Genomic DNA, 21,033 nt, shown 5'->3' on the forward strand with positions numbered 1-21,033 from the left:
CCATTTGAAGGTGAGCCTTACTTTCATTGTTTAGGGCCCCAGTCTTTGTACAAACCCCACCCTTTTGTCAAACTCGGTTTTGCAAACCGAGTTGTTAATCCCCGAGCAAAACAATATCTCGACTCACGGGAGCTTAATCCGTACATTTACAGTAAATTTCAAGGGCATATTCGTCCAATTGCAAACCCAACTGTGTGCATGCTATCGAGGTGCGAAATCGGGAATCAAATAAAAAATCTTCTTCTCCCCTTCTCTCTCTGCATTAATCTCAGTTTATTGTTTTTCATCGCCATCCTCGTTCATATTGCGAAGAGGTTTTGCCTCTTTTTAAGCTCCACCGCCATTCCTTTCCACTTCTGTTAACCCGGAGCTTCAAACAATGGCGAGGTAATATCAGTTTTTCTCTCTTCCTCTCTCTCTGTCTCTTCTGTTTTCTCACTTTGATTCGTTTTTCTGCAAATCTCTGTTTCAATGTAATGGGGTAAGGATCCTCCTTTGTTCCTGGGACTCTCTTTCTGTCTCTTCTCAATCTCTCTACTTTCGCCTGGGTGCTCTCTTGGCTTCTGGTTCCAAAGAAGTGGTGGCAAGTAGAGAGCTCTAAGTATGGACGACTCTGGTCGAAAGTTAAGACAAAACCTTGACAGAGGTGCGAGAGAGAGGGAGGGTAAATGTTAGAGAGAGCAAGCAAAAGCTTTTGCAGGACCCTTTTTTTTGTTCTTTGGGTTCTCGCTTGCACACACATAGACTTGGCACATTCAAAAGGGGCTTAGTTTGGAAAAAGAAAATTGGAAAAAAGGAGAGGTTATGCGAAGCAGGTTCCATGTTTAACAAAAATTCATATGCTGCCTGAAATTGAAAAACTTAGAGGGCTTTTATGAAAAATGAAATTTTAATAGCGGCTTATATGATAATTTCCCTTTAACTTTTTTTATTCTATATTTGTGCTTTGGAAATTTATTCCTGTGGGACGGGGTTGAATTATTTATATTTTGTAAGTAAAAAAGATTTTGGTTTCTCTTTCCATAACAACATTTCTGTTTTTACAATTGGTTTTTCATTTCTCTGATCTTCTACGATTTTTGATGTTTCTGATTTCCGCCACAGTGTTCCAATTATAATGCTCCTGGGAATCTAGAGTAAATTAATGAGCTGTCTTCTTGAAGAGATTATTTTCTGCCATTCTTCATTTGCTCACAACCTGCATGCTAGATAAGCTCATTATTTATTCCGCTGTAAATATAATTTTCTCTTTCATGCTGCGAATATATTATTTTCTGACGTATTTTCTCGAAGTGGATATTCTCTGTTCCATGTCTAGTTTTCGAAATCTTAATTTACCGTCTTGGCATGGTGTATTTGAAGTTTACTTCGTCATAAATAATCATCCCGATTGTTGCACTTTTGACTAGGTACTTTTCCGGAATCAGGCTTTTGGATAGGCTGGATAGGTTGAATATTCTTCACAGCATGTCAAGGTATAGAACATTTATCTTTCTTATCTTTGTTGGGATGGGTACTGTGATTAGACACGGAGGAGCCCTCTAGTAGTTCACATTTTATTGTGGTATTTCTCTAATTCCATGTAATCAACATTCTTCGTCTGTTTGATATTACAGCCCATATGCCATGATATAAAGATTTGCGAGGAAACCATGACCTCGAAAGGCCCCAGATCTAAGCTTGATCATGAATCAAGAGCCAGACGCCAAAAGGTTAGTTTTTGATGCTGTTATTTATCCTCCAAGTGACTCTTACTGCATAGCTCTTAGCAGGTCATGTTTATGGGGACATTTTGAGCTTTCTGTTTGCTTCCAAATCATCTGTGTTATTTTAGATGGTTCTTGGATACGACCTTGAGCACAGCAAATACATTCCTCATTTTTTTAAGGCATCTTAACATAGATGTGGCACCAATTCTCAAATATCCTTGCATAATAGGATTTAGTTAGTACATTGATTGTAACTGTTCGCTTCTCATTCTTCCTGCTTATGAGCTGGAACTGTATTTATAGATATCATGATAACGTGTGATTATTTTGCTTAAATTGTTCTGAATCTTTGACTGTCTATTCTCACATGGTTTAAAAAATTTATGATGATTTATTCGTTCACTTCTTTTTCATAACTGTTATATGCTACACCCATATTGGAAGAGACAAGGATGTGCACCAGAGTTAACAGGATACATAATTATGTGGAGCTCTGGCACTATAAATGTTGATCTACTTACATACAATAGGGAATTTAGAAAATTTAAAATTTAGATCTGCAATGTGACTCATCTGATCCACAAAAATTCTTGCATTCACAATTTCAAATACATAATTTTGGTCTGAACCAGAAATCCATAACCCTGCATTCTTCCTAGTCCATTCCATTGTCCTAAGGCTGCTGAGAGAGTGTGGAGCACCCATGATTTTTGCTGCTGGACTGCTCTGCTGCATGCACTTTGTTGCACTTTTTACTTCCAAAGAGGGGTAGAAATAATTAGAGTTTTAGATTCTTGGTTGTCTGTTCCTTTCTATTGTCAAACCAACTTACTGGCTATGATGGTTGTGGTTATCTACTCGTATAACAAAGATTTTCACATCTTGATGATACATGAAAATTTATTCTTCCCCTGGTGAATGCAGTCTTGATGGTCACATACATTCTTTGCCTGTGGAATTTCAGAGTTTTTGGTGTTTGTGATATTGATAAGCTTGTTCTTTATTTTTCTTCTGTGCTTGCACAGGTTCTTGAAGTGCCTAAAGAGCCTCGTCGTCCAAAAACACATTGGGATCATGTCTTAGAAGAAATGGTTTGGTTATCGAAGGTCTGGTAGTATATCTTGGTCAGAAATTCTTGTTTGTTCTAACTTGAAATGTCATTTATTATTTCTTCTTTCGGATCACTCTTTGGGATTCTCCAAGAGGATTAGAGAAAAATTGGAAAATGGTGTTGTGACAAGAGGTCTGATGCGTGTTCTATTATATTTATTTGGTTTTCCTTCACTTGGCAGGACTTTGAGTCAGAGAAAAAATGGAAGCTGGCTCAGGCAAAGCGGGTGGCTATAAGAGCTAGTAAGAGTTTGTTAGAGCATGCCACATTAGGAGAAAGGAAAGTGAAGGTATGAATTTTGTTCTTTTTCCATTCCATGAAACTCAAAATATCCATATGATGGCATATAGACCACTGGGATTATGTAGTCTAATTAATATTTCCTGTAATTTGATTTACATATAATGAACTTTAACATTTATTGATCATGTTGCACCAGCTTACTATACTTTTGGTTTGCAAATTTAGGAAGAAGAGTTGCGATTGCGAAAAATTTCTCTTGGAATATCCAAGGATGTGAAGAAATTTTGGATGAAAATAGAGAAACTGGTACTCTAAATATGTTCTTTCTTCATTCATAATGTATGTTAAATTGGTATTGTTAGTGCCTCTACAGATTATGTTCATTGGACTGGTATATCCTTTACCCAAATGCTATTTCAGGTTTTATACAAACATCAGCTAGAGCTGGAAGAGAGAAAGAAGAAAGCTCTTGATAAACAGCTTGATTTTCTTCTGGATCAGACTGAAAGGTTGTGATATTATCTATGTTTCAACTTTCAAAACATTCAGTTTCTTTTGGGTGGAGTGTACTGGTTCATAAGTTTGCTTTGTACAACTTTTATCATGGATGAATGCATGATTAGAAAAAGATCACTTTCTTAATCTGTTATTTATTTCAGGTACTCTACGATGCTGGCAGAAAACCTTATAGATATGCCATTCCCTTCCAAGCAAGGGATCCCATGCGTGAAGCAGCCATTAGCATTAGAATCAGGACAGGAGCAGCCAGCTGATCAAAGTGAAAAAGGGGATGAAGGGGGTTTTATTGGAAGTCCAGAACACCCTGGTAATTATATAGATGTAGTGTTCTTTGGGAAAAAGTGTAAAATTCACAGCCTGTATGTGGTACAATGTTTAAATTGCACCATTTCTCATTGATAACAGGGGGTGGATGCCCTTCCTGTGGACCATTTATCATACACAGGCTGCGTCTAATTTCCTTACTCTTTATCTTTGTAAGAAGTGTTGAGATTTCCCTTTTGAAATTTTATCCTGTTTATAGGTTCGTACTCAGATAATGTGGAACATGATGAAGATTTTGATATGCACTCTGAAGAGGAATCGGTGGGTTTTCTGAATTTTATTTTTTACCTGTGTTTTCTTCCCCTCAGCTCTACATACATTTTATCGGTTTATCTCCTCTGATATTAAAGGAATAGAATGGATGTTATAGCTTTCTTCTTTGTGATTCTTATTTAATGCTATGAACTTGAATTGGTTTCTCAAATAAGATCTGTGGTGTGCCTGTGCGTTGGCTAATACTTCTATGAAATGGGTGGTGAATGCCACTATGAATATTTGTCAGGATTGGGCAATGTCAAATAGACTAGTGGAAGTGTTCATAGGAGAAATCACATTTAATCATGGCTTCTTACAGCCCTGACACATGAAACTTATATCATGACATGAAACTTATATCATGTCTGATTAATTTATTAACAGGCTAATGGTCTCATTCCAGATCTCTATTTTGCTAATCTCATAAAGTCATGCTCTCTTCTTGGATTTGTGATGCTGTAAGATTCATTATCTTACCAACATGCAAAACTTTAATTGCCTTGTACCTCTCTTATGTTCAAAATTTCATGCACATTATCTTTGTGCATCACTGCATCTTTTTGGTGTCTTTGCATATGAAGAACATTTCCTGTTTGCTGTGCTGTTGGTCCTGCAGGAGGATGATGAGCAAACTATGGAAGATGATGAGGCTCTCATAACTGAGGAAGAACGGAGGGAGGAACTGGAAGCTTTGCAAAATGAGGTTGATATGCCTCTAGAAGAGCTACTCAAGCGTTACATGGGTGATCAGGGTAATTTCCTGTTCTCCATGCTTGATTTGTTTACAAGGTGTTATAAATGGTATCAACTTTTTACTGTCTATATCATACTAACTGTAATTGGTGGAATCATTCTCAGCTATTGGGGTTAAAATTTCAGAGAGCAGTAACGATGCTGCAATTGAGCCTGTGTTGGAAGAAAAAGGTCTTATCAATAGTACAAGTGGAACTGTCATGAAGGAAATTAATAATAAAAACAGAAAAGAGAGAGCTAGTTCTGATTTCTCTAGTGAACTAGTAATTCCAGTTTCTGTAGATGAAGGAAACAAATATTTCATGTGTAAACCTTTTGAAAATTCAATTATAGCAGATATGGCTACGGAAGGAAAAGGAGTTCTCCAATCTGATGGAAAAGAGATAGAAACATGTGATGGAAAAGTCCCTGCTGCAAATCTTGCAAGTGTTAGTAGGGCATCTTTACCAGAAAAACAACACCAAAGTGATGAACATCATGTGGTTTTTACTCCTGTAAAAGTGAAAGAAAGTAACGGTGAAGTATGCATTTTGCAAAATGGCAGTGCCTTGGATGAAGAATCTGGGCATCTTGATTTTGGTGATGAATTGGTGAGTGTTACCTGCATCTGTTTCATGCATTTAGTTATATATGTGCCAGTTATACATAGTATGCGGTAACCTGATATTTACTTGTGAAATTGGTTTTCTTAAGTATTAAATGATTTTTGTCTTTACACTAGGTGTGAATATCTAGGAGATGTAATTTGGGCTAATTACGTGGGTAAAGTCTTAGAAGCCTGTGCTATTGGGGACTGCCAAATAATCGTAAATAACACCTGATTGTTTGACAGATGGTTTGAGGGTTGGTGAGTTGGTAGAGAGGAATATATGCAGGCATCTCATGCCGTATATATTCACCCATTTCTTTTGTCTGTCTACGGTTTACTGGTTAGTTAGTGGATAACAGAGCGGCCGCCATATATGGTTTTAAACTGAAAAAATAAAATAAAATTCAGGAGCTTTTTTCGCTATTTGTTGGTGCCCTAAATGTTGTGCAAGTTTTGTTATGATGTTTTCCGTTTTCCGATTTGAAAGCTTCAATATTAGGATGTTGTCAAACCGCATATTCAGGTATTAAATTTGGTCTATTTTATCGTGTTTCTACTAAATCTATCAGTTTTTTCATTATTTGTAATGGTTCTTTATTTGGGCGGGGTGGAATCTTTTCTATTCCATGCGTACCAATTCCTGAGTTTTTCAGCTATCAGTGTCTTGGTAGGTGAGGTAAATATTCTCAGTGGGAGACTCCATGTTAGTCTCATGTTAAACAGTAACGGCAAATGCATATTGAAGTTCTATATTCTCTAGGAATCCGTATTGTTGACATAATGCTTATAAGACAAATATAACATATATGGTTTGTGTATTTTAATATGCTTGGACTCTCTCATCCATCTCCCTTCCATAGGGGGTGTGGGGGTGACCTGCCTCTTACAAGACGTTTGTTATATATATATATATATATATATATGGAAAAAGCTAAGGTCAGCCCACCAGCTGATGGAATGGCCCAGATTGAATTTGGAACGATTTGACGATCACAATTGCATTTCGTATTTGAATTTTAGTTTTTTTTCTTTTTCTAAAAATCCAATCACTTGAAATTTGGAGCCTCTATTATCTAAAAATAGGTGAATCTAATAAAAATATTTAAAAAATAATTCACAAAAAATAATAGACCAAAATACCCTTAAAACAATTCAGGGGCATTTTTGTAAAATTAATTTTTACAAATTAATTTTTATATAGTTTTATTAGGTGTGCCTTGATGAGAAGAATGTCTGCCTAAAATTTTATATGATTTAGATGTGTAGAAAAATATTAAATTATATTACGAAATGAGGTCGTGACCGTCAAATCGGCCCATATTCAATCTAGGCCGTTGCTTATACTGTTCCAACAGCTGGTGGGCTGAGCTTAGCTTTTTCTTATATATATATATAAATTTTATTAGCCAAAAAGTTTATTAGTAAAATGAAATTACAAAGAATCAAAAACATAAAACAAAAGTCAAGAGATGTAAAGACAACATGTGAGGATTCCAACATTGGAATTGCGTGAACATAGAGTGATTCTTGAAGAACCCCTTTGTTGGCAGGGTTATCAGCCTCTTGGTTAGCTCCCTTAAGTATGTGTAGAAAAGTCACATTCTTAGTGTCACTAATGTCAAAGTTCTCATCAGATATTAGAGCCAACGTCCACGGTATGGAGGATATCTCGTGGGTTTTTAAACTCTTTTTATTTTCTTTTGAGTGTTTGGTTGGGTTTCAAACTCGGTCAATGTTGGCCAATTTCCACTTGCTGCCAATGAAGCTAAACAATCATGGGCCAATGAGTTTTTTTTTGCTTTGCAGTAAATATACGGAAATATATTACATTAAGGAAATTAGGCTGCCATGTGGTTGCGATAGTCAAATGGTTGGCCATATTTGATTATCTTGCCAAATATGCTGTCTCCTTCGCCACTGTTGTCTGAGCATGCCTTTTGAGAGCACTATTATGTTTTGCTCTTCTCCATGGATCTACAATTTACAAAAGAAAGTGGAAAGGTTCTTGGTAATTTCTTGTTATCTTTGTTTGATGTCTTCTATAGAACTACCATGTACAAAATAAGCAAAAGGGTTCTTAATGATTTCTAAGCAATTAATAATATTTCATGGTTTAAATTATATTTATGTAAGAGTCAGTAAAATTTGAAGTCTGTAAAATTTTATTCTTGAAGGAACTGTTTTGTATGTTGAGATGTCTTCTTTTAGAATGTTCTATTCACAGTCAGGGTAGAGGTACTGTGTTTTCTGGTGGATTTACGGAGGTGATTATTGGTTGCAATGATTGCTGCTGTAAGGGTTGCTTTATCTCTTACCTTTCTTTTATTTTCTAGTATGTAGACTTTGCCGAGTATATTTTACTTTAACAGAAGCAATTTATTTGATTTCTATTGTTCTAAAATGATGAATTCCTTCTTCTACAGGATGATATAGAGTACATCCTCACAGCCGAAGATGAAAAGGTAGGATACCTTTTCTTATCTATAAGTATATAGCCTTTTGCGTGTTTATCACTATTTTGTGTAAAGTGTTTCCATAGATATGACGACAAGGAACCTTAACTTTCTGATCCATATATGCATAGCTTTTGGACATCTGTGACTTTATTGATAAAAGTTTTATTAATACTATCATACTATTTCATTATTTTGTTACCTGTAGATATTTGTAATGTTGTGATGTTGTTTGATTGCACTGGTCAGTACTGTCAGAAACGTTTGCGATGAATTGAACTTCTGCAATGTTGTGTTTCTTGTTTATGGTTGGGTTTAAAGTTAAATTACGTATCAATGTAGAAACATTGATCTTCTGAGTTCTGATAAAGTTAATATGGGCTATGCTCATTAGGTACATGCTCTGTTGGATGAGAGATGCTTAATAACTCGTTAGGCTCAGCGGGGGCCTAAGATTGGTCCCTGCATAAACAACAAGATTTTTTGTCAAGCATAGAACAAAATAGGGTCATGATTTTAGTTCATCTGTCTTATTATTTTGTATGGAAAGTTAGTTTAATTATAAATATAAATAAGGAAAGCAAAACGAATATTATTCTTCTTGTTCCTAGTTGATCAATGATAAAGCACCACGCCTATATGGATTTTTTCCTTGTAATTTTCCAAGGACTGGTAGGATGTCTTATAGGAGGATGTTGCCTTCTTTGCAAGAGTTTCATAGGCACAAAAGGTTCAATGAGGGGCACACTGCCACTGCTTCTTCACCCATTCCAGAAGTTAATGGTGCTAACCTTACTGAGTTTAAATCATGAGTTCCTCTTTCCTACAAAATACAATTAGTACCTACAAAATACAAGTTAAAATTTATAGGGCCGGTTTGATAAAAGAGGATCTTGAATATTCAAAAATTTGAAAATTTGGATAATGCTTAGCTGGTGGTTGGCATTCCATGTATCTATGTTTTCCTTTGTGTCTGACTGACTACCTTTATTCTAGTAATTATATATATATATATATATATATATATATATATATATATTTTTTTTTTTTTTGACTTTTTGGACGACCTAATTAGAAGTTATGGTCTTTCCATACTAGGCACTTATTTTCTCAGTAATGTTTCCTTACTAGAACAAATTAGGACTGGGCTCGAGAATGCTCCTATGGCTGGGCATACCCCATTTCCTTTTCCAAATAGCAAAACCCTAATTAGGTTTTTAACGTGCCACCCTTGATTATCAAATTTTGGGTGGCATGACCCTTTTTAGAAGGGAGGAGAGAGAAAAATGAATTTTAATAATCAGAGAGAGATTTGGTGCATTGAGGAGAGAGAAACATGTGTGTAGAGAAAGGCAGGCTCAATGGTGTTTAAATAGAAAGAATTAGTTCTCCTATTTGGATTAGAATTCCTTCTCTAGGTATGTCTATCTTAATGAGTTGGGTTGACCAATGGGAACTTACGAAATCTGTTGGTGAGAGAACAAATTTGAGCCATCCATCTCAGAAATCAGTCATCATGATTTTGGGAGGGTTATTATGAATCTTATCTCTTTATAATTTGACCAAGGTCCAACTTCTAATTTAAATAGGATTATATCCAATCTAGGACTTCCTATAATCTTTTTCAAAATTTGTAGGAAGTCAAAATGTAACATTTATTTGGTCAGAACTAACTCCCAAAACAATAGAAAACGAATCTTTTATTTTAAAAGATTATCTAAATCAGTCTTTTAATTAAATAAAGACCGAATAATTGAAGGATTGGGGTGTGCCATCCTTATGGGCCTCATGTCCCACCCATGTGAGGGTGGCACACATGTGGGGTCTGGATCTAAGGTCACATGTGCCCTTGTTCTGAAAATTGTGAAACTGCCTTTTATAAGGTTTTTATATCATCATCGTCAGAGCCTTTTCCCAGCTAATTGAGGTTGGCTACACGAGTCCAGATCAATCATTCTGCTCTATTAAGGGCCATACCCTTAGTGAGGTCATAAGTCCTCATATTTTTTCTCACTACTTTCAACTTTATCATTATGGGTTTATAAGGATATTACAACATAAATAAATTTTAAAAATTCTGAAAAAATTTCTAAAATTTATTGAAACATATTCTAATACCAAAAATAAAATATCTAGAAGTGGACTAGTACCAATGGGTCAAAATAAATGACTGTAAGGGTACTCCACCTGACCTAGTAATCACGATCCACAACTGTCTTCTTAAACCAATCCCCCATAGTTTTATGCAGGGGCTTATGATTGGCTTGTCAAAGTTGGCCCAATAAACTGTGGAACTGTGCTCTTGGAATGTGGATTTCAATTCCCCCCCTTTAAGAGCAAGTTTAGCACTTGTCACTACAAAGAGGGCTCTCTTTATGCAAGATGTAAATATGTTCCTTTATAAGGCTGCTTCCGGAGAATGCGGCTGTCATGTGTGTATGCCATGTAGAAGTTTGTTGAGGCTTTGATCCTTATTGTCACAGGCCTACAACCACACACAGGTGACTACAAAGTTCCAGTGGCCTACAAACATCATTTCTTGGCATCTCTGTGACCTTGGCAAAAGATGATCCACTGTGAATCCATCTCGGTAGCGCCACATGCCCAGGAGCAAGGGTTTTGGACATAATCAGGGCTATAAACCGCCCAACCCTTGGTTAGTCAACGCACACACTTCCACTGGAGTGCATAATCTACTATAAATATCATTCTTGCAAGACCTTTAAAGGCCACAAACCCCGACACCATTATCCTGATTTTTTAACTTATCTTTTCGGGCTTTTAGACTCGCATAGCATTTTTTTCAAATCCTAATTAATTTGGATAGTCCAATATCTTGAAATAATCAGGACATTAGGTTCAATTAGTGGCCTTTGTTGCACATTGTTTAGGTGTGTTTTGTATCGCCTCAAGCATACCTTAAGTGCTTATTGTTACAATGTGAAGTTTCTATGTTAGAGACAATAGAGGCCTAGGGAAGCTGCATTGAATAGAGGCAGTCCATAATCTCCTCAACATCACGGCACGTAAGGCAAATATCAGGGAATTGGAAATATCTGTCCTGTAGTTTGGAAATATCTGGCCTGTCGGTGATCTCCAGCTAAGGCCTCGTCAATAGTAACCAACCGAAACCAAAACATAGAATGTGAGGAGGGGCAGCAATGCCCATTATCAATCTAGCAGGTGTGTATTAGACACCGTGTTAGGAAGGTGGCAAAGGATTGAACCTGAAAGGTACCTCGGGGATGATGTTTTCAAATCAGTCTGCCACTTTAGTGGCCGGATGAGTAGATTGAGTCAAGTAGGGTTAGGAGGTCAGTCATGTAGCTCATTAGCTTTAGTATTTGTTTGATCTCCATGAAGCCTAGCACATCACATGGTCCTGTCACTCTGTCTCTCATGACAATCTTGACCATGACCTCCCTAGAAACCACCACAGGAGCCAATCTAGGGAGCCTGTTCCTGAGAGGTCTATCTCCACTCCATGTATCAGACCAGAAAGGAATCTGGTTTCCATTTCCCAGTCTGAATTGAGTCCCGGCCCAGAAAAGGTTTCACACCAAGGACATACCGCACCAAATCCTCAAGAGGCCTATCGCCATTCCATGTGTTAGGCCAGAAAAGAATCTCATTTGTGATCCACTGGACTACTTGGCCAGAAAAGGGTGCGCACAGAGGATCTACCTTGCCATATGCCCAGCCTCCTGGAGTGCCTGCTTGCATGTATAATCTTTGATTCTGCCACTCTCACTTCCACATTTAGCTAGGATGCTTCTTCTGCGAGGGGCCAGAATCACCAGCGCTAGCTCTCATGCGATGTTCTATTTGATATATCAAGGTTTACAGGGGCGTCTTTCTTGCAATTGATGTCAGTCATTTATTTTGGCATAAAAGGAACCACATATCTCTTGGGCGTTGGCTCTGCTTGCCTTCAGAAGCATTCAGGCTGGGGCGGTAGTTCGTGGTTGGTTGACGGTTGTGGATTTGTGTGGGTCCTCTTAGAGATCATCTTTGATCTAGGGGTCATAACTGGATCAGTACCAGGGTCTTCTCATGCCACTGGCATTGAGGCATTGCCAGCGGTTAATTGCTCAAGCATCTTTCATCAAGGTTTTAGTAGTTATGTTGTTGTTGAGGGTGACTCAGTAACTGCCATCTGATGGGCTAGAGAAGAGGCGTCTTGTCAATGGCTGATGGTAGAGGATTTTCTTGATTTGGATCGGGGTTTCTTTTCACAATATGTTAAGGGAGTCTAGCTTGAAGGTGAACACACTATCTTTTAAGGATACTTCTAGGGAAAAGTTATGGGTAGGGGAGGCTTTGCAGCTCTTCTATTTTGTTGTTTTGTTCTCTAAACTCCTCTCCTTCTTCTGTTTTCTGACTGCATTTTGATATGTATACCTTCTCGGTATGTTCCCTCCTTGTGATATAAGCTAAAGAATTCCTACCACGGAAGGTGACAGGAGATGGCTGTTGGGATGGAGACGATAGAATTATTAGGATTTTACTTGGAAGTGTCTTCTCAAATGCAAACTGGGGCTTTGACAGAGATATGCATGTTGCCAAGTGGATGCAGATAGCAAAAAGGACCTAGGCAATCACATTAAAGCAAGCTGCTACCAACCCATCATGCCTAGTGGCCTCTAGGCAGCCACAAAAATGCAAGCTGACACCAACCCTCTGGACTGCCTTAATCACCTGATGGATGTCATATTTACTGTATATGTTTGGCTGTTTATGCATTCGTGTGTGTACATGTGTAATTGTCATAAAATTTATCATGTAAAGTTTAATATCTGTACAGGTAATTGAAAAATTACAACAGCATAATTCCCAGTATAATTTCCATAGGTTCCTGGAGTATTTAACTGAAATAGATTGTGATACTTTGCTTTTTATTGTGTTGACATGATATCATTAAGTGCTAACATAAGAGTAATCATGAGTAAATAAGCCTCTCTCTCTCTCTTTTGGCACCCATAGCTGAAGTGGTTCTGAAATTATATTCTTTGTTTTCATTTTGCAGGAGATAAAGTTATTCGTATTCTTTCTTTGGCATCTTAATGAAAGTATTACTAATATGTACTTCTCTTTTAGGATGATGAGACTACCTTGGCTGAAGAGGAGGAATTTGCCAAAAGCGAAGCTAATGACCCCTCAGATGAGGTATGGGTTACACTACATTCTTGTGAAGGTAGATTAGTGAGTCTTATTTTAACTATATTACCATTAAGCTTATGGCCACCTTGCTTTTCCTGTTCCGTGATCTGTATAGTTTTATTCATATTGCAAATTGGTCTATTTTGAAGCGTTTTTCCATTTGAGCAATGACTGCATAATTAGCTTCTATTTAGATGTAGACATAGTGAACAATCACATGTATGTGCTTATGTTTTTCTGGAACCGTGGTTCATCTGTTAAAAAACGGCAGCAACTAAAATTAAGTAACTGGCTGATATTCAAGGTGCAAAAGATTCTAAGACTATTTATCATTAGTTGCACCCATATTTGCTAAGCCAGCTTTCACCAAGTATGCCATGCATCATGGAAGACAATTACAAACAAAATTTCCATGAGGGTACTTCATAACCTTGTAGTTATGCTGAGTGCACCATTTGCAATTACCACAAGTTGATGCGTTGTTAAAGAGCCGAGCATTCATCCAGAAAAGAACCCAAGACCTGAATGAGAACAATTTGATACGAGTTTTAGCTTGTTCTTATCTCACTACTGCCTTGATATTATTACCATTAAATCATATTTCCTTTATTTCTTTATTTTTTTTGTTTTGGTATGTTAATGGTGAGGTGGGAATGGAGGGTGGATGTTATGTTGAGGCCTCTGCCCCCCAACCACCAATGCCCCAACCCCTTTCCCAACATTAAACTATATTTCTTTAATGTTATTCATTCATTAAACCATATTTGTGTTATGTTCATCGAGGTGGAGACAATGTTCCATTGGACTCTCTCTACTCCCATCTTTTCATCTTTTTGTGATATGCTGCATATGCAAAAGTACTCAGATAGCAGGGCATCTACTTATAAACCACGGGTTTGTGACAGGAGTGACATATACTTTTTAACCTCTTAGGCGCTCATAGGTCCACTTTTTACCCAAGTTATCTATTCTTCTTTTGTTTATTCTTTTGTTTACTTTCAACAAATAAATAGGAGCGTTATGTGAAACTTCATGAAACGTACAACCTAGGACTTAACCAAAAAGAACAGCAAAAAAAGAAATTAGGAACCAGATGACAAATTGGAGAAAATATATGAACTGAAGAACAAAAGTCAACGGGATGGGATGTGTTCCTTCTGAAGATATTGTTCCCTTTGAAGTCTCTCTCGATCAGGGGCATCTGCTGGATTATTAGTTTCTATGAGTGCAGGGGAATGGGACGTGAACAGCCCATAGATACCAGAATCTCTCCACCGACCTTGCGATTCTAGTTCCGAAACCTGATGTCGCGTTTTTGTTAAAGAATCTCCACGGAAACCATTTTTCGTAACCAAGAAAACTCGATTATTTAATTTCAGAATCTCGATTCAACACATCTTTAGAAACCATTTTTTGGAACCGAGGAAACTCAATCCTTTAATTTCGAGATCTCGATTCAACACATCTTTAGAAACCATTTATTGGAACTAAGGAAACTCGATTCCTTAATTTTGGAATCTCGATCGAACACATCTTTAGAAACTTAAACCAATTAAATGTTTGTAGACGTTCCCAAATATATCGAATCTGGATTCCAGCAAGGATTAAATCTTGATTAAAAAATAAATAAATTCAAATTATCAAAAAAAAAACCATTTCATAGTACATAATGTCCAATGTCTTTGATGGTTGTGCATTACCTAAAGGAAATTGGAGTAGAAATATTCCTTCGAATGCTTATAGTGGTTGCAGGTTTTCATTATTTTACTTGTGCCAACCTAGACGGCTTTTACTTTAAATTTAAAATATAACTGGTAAATGCAACACATGCAATTAAAAGTAAACCATGGTGTAGATATAATTCTATTTTATCTTTATAATAATGAAGTCAAAATCACAATTTAGAAATACTTATCTTTTGTATATAATGATCGTAAGTTCGATAGTGAACACAATCACTTTAAAATTTGGGAAACTTTCTAATAAGAGACATCCGATATAGGTTTCAAAGTTGATAAGGCTCAAGATGTGCTTGTGGCTTCCTTCTCCATAAAAATGAAATCACGAATCCTGGTAGGAGTTGTCAAATACATTCCATAGTCCATATTATTGTAAATCTCAATCTCAAACTGGCATGGATCTTTGATCCATATACTTCAGAAACTTGATTCCAAATATGTTAGAATCACGATTCGAAACAACAACTTATCTCTGTTCCACATCTGTCAGAAACTCGATTCCATATATGTCGAAAATTCGATTCCGCATATTAATGAATCTTGACTCCTGGAGTGTTGATTTCAGGGGCCAAGGAGGACGAATTCTTAATTCCATATGTGGATGAAACTTGGATCTATTTTGGCCGAAACATGATTTTCAAAAACTAGGAATCTCGTTCGCCGCGATTCCTATTGCACGAACAACGATTCTTAAGACATGAATCTCCTAGCCAGCGGCGATTTCGGTTCCTAAAACGATTTGGGTTCCCAGGCGTTTCCAACAACTATGGGACAGCCCATCACCTCTTTCAAAAATCTTGCCCATAATATTAAGAAAAATTATCAAAAAACTCCTATTATATCAACTATTTAACATTCACCCATTTATCAAAACATACCTAACTGTGTTTCAAAAGGCATATGCCTCAGCACCTTGGCGAACTGCCTGGGAGGGCCAAGGCCCTAGGTGCATCACCTTGAGTTAGGTGTGGCCCAAGGGGAGTTGCCTTTAGGTGCACGCCTAGGTGGGGGCCTAGCACCTTGGCCAAGCCTCGCACCTTGAACTCTTTCTTCTTTCCTACATTTATAGATAATATACTATTATATATGGTTATAGTACTATATAATATACATTATGTAATACTATATTAAATTAGTTTACATATTATACAGTAATTCATAGTGCTAGATATTATTATATAGTTCTAGCAGTTATTTTACTATGTATTTACTATTTAGTTGAAAGTGGACAATGTGAACTAGCACGGTTTATGTAGTTTAAAATTTTCTTTTTCTAAACCAGCTAAGACACATAAGTCCAAAGATTACAATGAGTACTCAAATAAATAAAGAAGAACTCAAATTTGGATTCTCACTTGCTGCCACTTTTACAAGTCTTTATTTCATAACAAAAATTTACATAAACTTGAACTTAGGAGCAAGAAACATAAAGTGTAGTAAATTGAAAGAGATGCCAAAAATTACCTCAATTGGACTTTATATACTGTACTCCGGGTTCCCTCCACCGATGGTGCACAAGATCAAGGTCTTTCTTAGATCTCATAAGTATGAGAAGCCTTGGTTAAAAATCCCTTAAGAATATGAGATCCAGTGGAACAAAGCATGGGCCTTTCTCTTCTTTTCTCTAAGTGGGGCATGCCCCCTCTAACAATGTATTTAGTAAGGGGTGTGCCTCCTTCTAGGGTTTAAAGAGGGTATGAGAGTTAGAGAGGTAGAGAGAGAATGATAGAGAAGATGAGAAAGACAGAGAGAGAAAGATAGAGAGAGATTTAAGTCAAGTATTGCAAATGGGACCCCCAATGAGAGATTATATAGACTTGTGGCTGGGGTTGGGTTTTATAGGGTTTATTCATCCTTATGGAGATTTTATTTAGACCATTGATCAAAGGAGACATGTGGCATGAGAGATCTTGACCATATAATCCATAGATTAGCCATCATGATCTAATGGAAGGTTTTAGAACTTTGCCCTCAGCTTTCTTAACCTAATCCCATCAAATATTTACCTGTAGAAAAAATATATTATACTTGCCTTTTATTTTCAAATCAATCTCAATACATTCTATCTTTTAAAACAATTAGCCTTGTTTTTCAAACCTAGCTATTTCATTTCAATCAATTAAGTGGCTTCTTACGCAAGCCAACATAATAGGAAAGAGAGGGAGAAAAGTGGGGCGTGCCGCTCTATAGGCACTAGCGGGCCCCACATCCTCAACAAGATGGGCTACATTGGTGGGGCCCATTACTAGTGTCCCACATCCTCAACATGATGGGCTAGATTGGTGGGGCCCATGAAGTATAATGGGCCCCCATTTTTTTTTTTAATTTTAAAACGAATAAAATGATTTTTAGATAAGAAGGAGTATTTTTATTTTCTCTCTGAATAATCAAATACCTGAAAATGCAATTTAAACATATTTAAATATGTTTTGAGAAAATAAAATATCTAGAGACTTATAAATATTTATTTTAATAATCAAAAAAATTAATTTGATGGGAATTAGATTCAACTTCGTTAAGGAAAATGCGAAAATACGGAGGCACTCCATCTCTACTAGTGATTATGTCCCATACTCACTTTTTCAAATTGACCTAGTAGTTCCCATGTTATGCTACCAAAGTCGTCAATAAGTGATGGGAACACAATCCCAGTTTATGGACTACATGTTCCCCCCAGGGACAAACCTAGGTCACACAGACCTGTGCACCAATTGCGTTGGACATACATTTCAATTGGTGCATTAGGGTCAGAAACCCAACAATAGTACTATAGTACTATTATAAATTAGTAATATATTATAGTGCTAAAATACTATTATAGTCCTATACTATATAGCTACTTCATTGTACTAAATCTTATATATAGAGAGATCGAGAATGATGATTGGTCTCTACTCTCTCCCTTTCTCTCTCTACTATATATGGTGATATTGCATAATACTAGTACTAGATATATTCTATTTTATTATATTCTACTACATAGTATGTAGGGAGAGAAAGAGAGGGGTAGATGATGGGTCTCTACTCTCATTTTCTCGCTATAATTTCTTTTATATTATTTATATATTATACAGTACATATATGTACTAACTCCTCAACCCTTATATATAACCCCACCCCCTACCCCCCACCCAAAAAAAATAACTCCTTTTACAAAAAATATCGAGCCTATCATGTTATAAAACTTGATAGTGTAATAAAAACGATCAAAACTTATAAAAATATATAAAAATGCTAAGAAAAATGTTAAATAAATAGTAGGTAAAGCTAAATTTAAGGCATATGATAGTCTATATAATAAATTGGGAACAAGAGAAGGTGAAAAAGATGTCTTCAAATTAGCAAAAATAAGAGAAAAATGTGTAGAGATCTAAGCTATAGTAAATGCATTAAGAGTGACGATCAAAGGGTCTTGGTGAATGATGAGGTCAACGAAAGGTAGAGAGTTTATTTTCAAAAATTATTAAATGACAAACAGAATGGGAACATAGTGGAGGAGGAATTGTTGGTATAAATGAGGGCGGAGGTCATAGATACATTCGTAGGATTTTGGATGTTGGAAGTGAAAGAAGCTTTGAAAAGGATGAAGATAGGAAAGGCCTTAGGACCAGATGGTATCCCGACAGAGATTTGGAAGTGCAGGGGGAGATTGGCATTGATTGACTGACGAAGCTGTTCAATGAGGTGTTGAGAACAAAGAAAATGCCAGACAAATGGAGGAAAAGTGTTGTGGTACCTATTTATAAGAACAAATGAGGCATACAGAATTGTGTGATCGAGGGATCAAGCTTATGAGCCATACTATGAAGCTCTGGGAGAGAGTGATTGAGCAACGACTAAGGTATGAAACGAACGTATCTGAAAACTAATTTGGTTTTATGCCATGAAGATCAACAACTGATGCTATTTTCCTACTAAGGCAACTAATTAAGAAGTTTAGGGCGAACGGAAGAGACCTCCACATGGTATTTATTGATCTAGAGAAAGCTTATGACAGAGTTCCTCGAAATTTGATTTGGCGGGTGTTGGAAAAGAAATGAGTCTCCAGACACTACATTGCCTTGGTGAGAGCTATGTACGATGGAGCGATAACTAGTATCCAAACAACTAGTGGAGAGATGAGTGAGTTTTCAGTGACAATAGGTCTACATCAAGGCTCAGCATTAAGCCCGTACCTCTTTGTCTTAATTATGGACAAAGGCACCTACATGATGAGGTACCATGGAGCATGTTGTTCGCGATGACATAGTTTTGATTGATGAGACTCGAAACGACGTCAACACAAAGTTAGAACTTTGGAAGGATGCCCTAGAATCCAAAGGTTTTAAAATTAGCCAGACTAAGGCAGAGTGTATGGAATGCAAGTTTAGTAATAATAGGAATAAAGACGAGGAAGTAGTTAAGATTGACGGTCATGAAGTACAAAAAAGATTGCACTTCGATATTTTGGGTTGATAATCCAGGAAAATGGAGAGATTGAAGAAGATGTCGCGCACATAATTAGAGCTGGGTGGGCGAAGTGGAGATGTGCAATTGGAATTTTATGTGATCGCTGCATACTAATGAAGCTGAAGGGCAAGTTCTATAAGATAGCTATGAGATCAGCTTTGCTCTATAGGGCGCAATGTTGGGTACAATTTTGGGACTATGGTTCCATTATTTATTGGCCAACTTTGAAGAAGCAATCATGAGCCCTTGCATGAGATTGTGGGTCATAGGTCTCGTTGGATTGGTTTGAGAATATAGCCAAGGATCACAGTTATTGGGTCAGGTGGAGTGTCGTGACAGTCACTTATCTTGATCCATTCATTCCAGTCTACTTTTAGATATTTCATTTTTAGTGTATGTTTTAGAAAATTTTCAGAATTTTCAAAATTGATTCAGCAATAAAATCCTCAAAAAGGGCGTTTTTGAAATTTTGGTTGTGTGGAGGGGTACATGTGGGGCTCTAGGATCCAACCCCACATGTGTGCCACACAATGTTTCAAAATACGGTCTGTCTGGTGCCTAAGCAACCGCCTAGGCGTCCAAGACCCTATGCGCCTCACGCCTGGGCCTAGGTGGCCCGTTCTGGGCCGGCGCCCAGGCGGGCTAGGCGGGCCAGACGGGTGTTTGAATTATTCTCATCATTCGATGTGTCATATATTTGTATATTATAAAGTATGTTACAATATTTTCAAATACATTATTATATATCTATAGAATTTGTACTACAGGGCGCCTGCCTAGGCGCTGGGCACCACGCTGGCCGCCTAGGGGTCGCCTAGTATTTTTTGAAACCTTGGTGCCATACTACATGGGTGGAGCGTGGAGCCCACAACTTACACATTAGGTGACACGCCCTTCCCACTTCTTGTTTTCATTTGTTTTATTATTTTTGGTGATTTAAGGAAATCTTTTTTTTTTTAAAGAGACTATGTCCTTATTTTGTGGGAGTTTGTTTTTGAAAAGATCTTGAATTCCTGCAATATTGAGAGATAAGAAGTTCTACAAGATTAGGTTTAGATTGGTCTTATCCTAGTTTGACTAGAAGTGGATATGGGTCCAAAATTCAGGGGATAAGGTTGCTAAAATTCCTTCTTTAAATCATGCTGGCTGATTCATGGGTTGGACAACCCATATTTAATCCTCTCTTACCTTACAAATTTTCTAAAATCCTTTTGGTCACGATGAGTCATAATTGGATAACCATACATACCTAGGGGCCCTTGAGGCCTATATGAGGGGGGACCCTCCCTTATCCTCTGTACCTAACTTTTCTAGCCTCTCTCTCTCTCTTCCCCCTCTTTTCTCCATGCCCCATTCTCTCTTTTCTCTCTTGCCTCTCTCTCTAGAGTGGGTGGCATGCACCTCCCTGGAAACCCTAAGGGGGTGGTGTACAAATCCTAGGGCTCTTATAGGGAGTCACGCCCAGCCCTAAGAAAAAGGGAGGTGCCTTCTGGCATTGCTAAAGGGTTCCATAAAACCCTAGATCTAGCGTACATTCTCATAAAACCCTAGATTTGTGAGGTATTGCTTAAGAAAACTTTCTAGCTCAGAAATTTCAGCAAGGTCAATTGGATGAGAGTGCGGTATTGGTCATGAAATCGGGTGTAGGGTGTTCTAAGTCTTATGGGGGTGACCTTAGGCAAATTCAAGGAAGTCTTCGCGGCTACTTTGTTTTAATTTCAGTCATTAT

At 37.3% G+C, this 21,033-nt stretch overlaps 1 protein-coding gene across 7 annotated transcripts in view; it reads left to right on the plus strand.

Annotated features, from left to right (window-relative positions):
• Positions 1-176: 176 nt before the first annotated feature.
• The window catches only part of PIE1 (SNF2 domain-containing protein / helicase domain-containing protein), a 77,187-nt gene continuing 56,330 nt past the window's right edge, over positions 177-21,033 (plus strand). For 3 of the 7 annotated variants that reach the window (XR_016053128.1, XM_088863576.1, XM_011623780.3), the window contains exons 1-13: positions 177-387; positions 1,410-1,475; positions 1,617-1,712; positions 2,735-2,815; positions 3,002-3,109; positions 3,289-3,369; positions 3,484-3,572; positions 3,723-3,889; positions 4,106-4,167; positions 4,778-4,913; positions 5,020-5,504; positions 7,927-7,965; positions 13,054-13,122. Coding sequence is in view for 5 of the 7 variants with exons in the window: in XM_088863576.1 (XP_088719702.1) it covers positions 1,653-1,712; positions 2,735-2,815; positions 3,002-3,109; positions 3,289-3,369; positions 3,484-3,572; positions 3,723-3,889; positions 4,106-4,167; positions 4,778-4,913; positions 5,020-5,504; positions 7,927-7,965; positions 13,054-13,122 (1,377 nt within the window). In the remaining 2 variants the exon portion in view is untranslated. Of the gene's footprint in view, positions 388-1,409; positions 1,476-1,616; positions 1,713-2,734; positions 2,816-3,001; positions 3,110-3,288; positions 3,370-3,483; positions 3,573-3,722; positions 3,890-4,105; positions 4,168-4,777; positions 4,914-5,019; positions 5,505-7,694; positions 7,796-7,926; positions 7,966-13,053; positions 13,123-21,033 lie in introns of those variants that run through there. The other 4 variants (XM_020665199.2, XM_088863575.1, XM_088863577.1 and 1 more) reach the window with 4 other exon arrangements.

The sequence above is a fragment of the Amborella trichopoda genome, chromosome 3, assembly GCF_054954075.1.
Source record: "Amborella trichopoda isolate Santa Cruz 75 chromosome 3, AtrichopodaSantaCruz75HAP2 v2.0, whole genome shotgun sequence".
NCBI classification, from domain to species: Eukaryota; Viridiplantae; Streptophyta; class Magnoliopsida; order Amborellales; family Amborellaceae; genus Amborella; species Amborella trichopoda.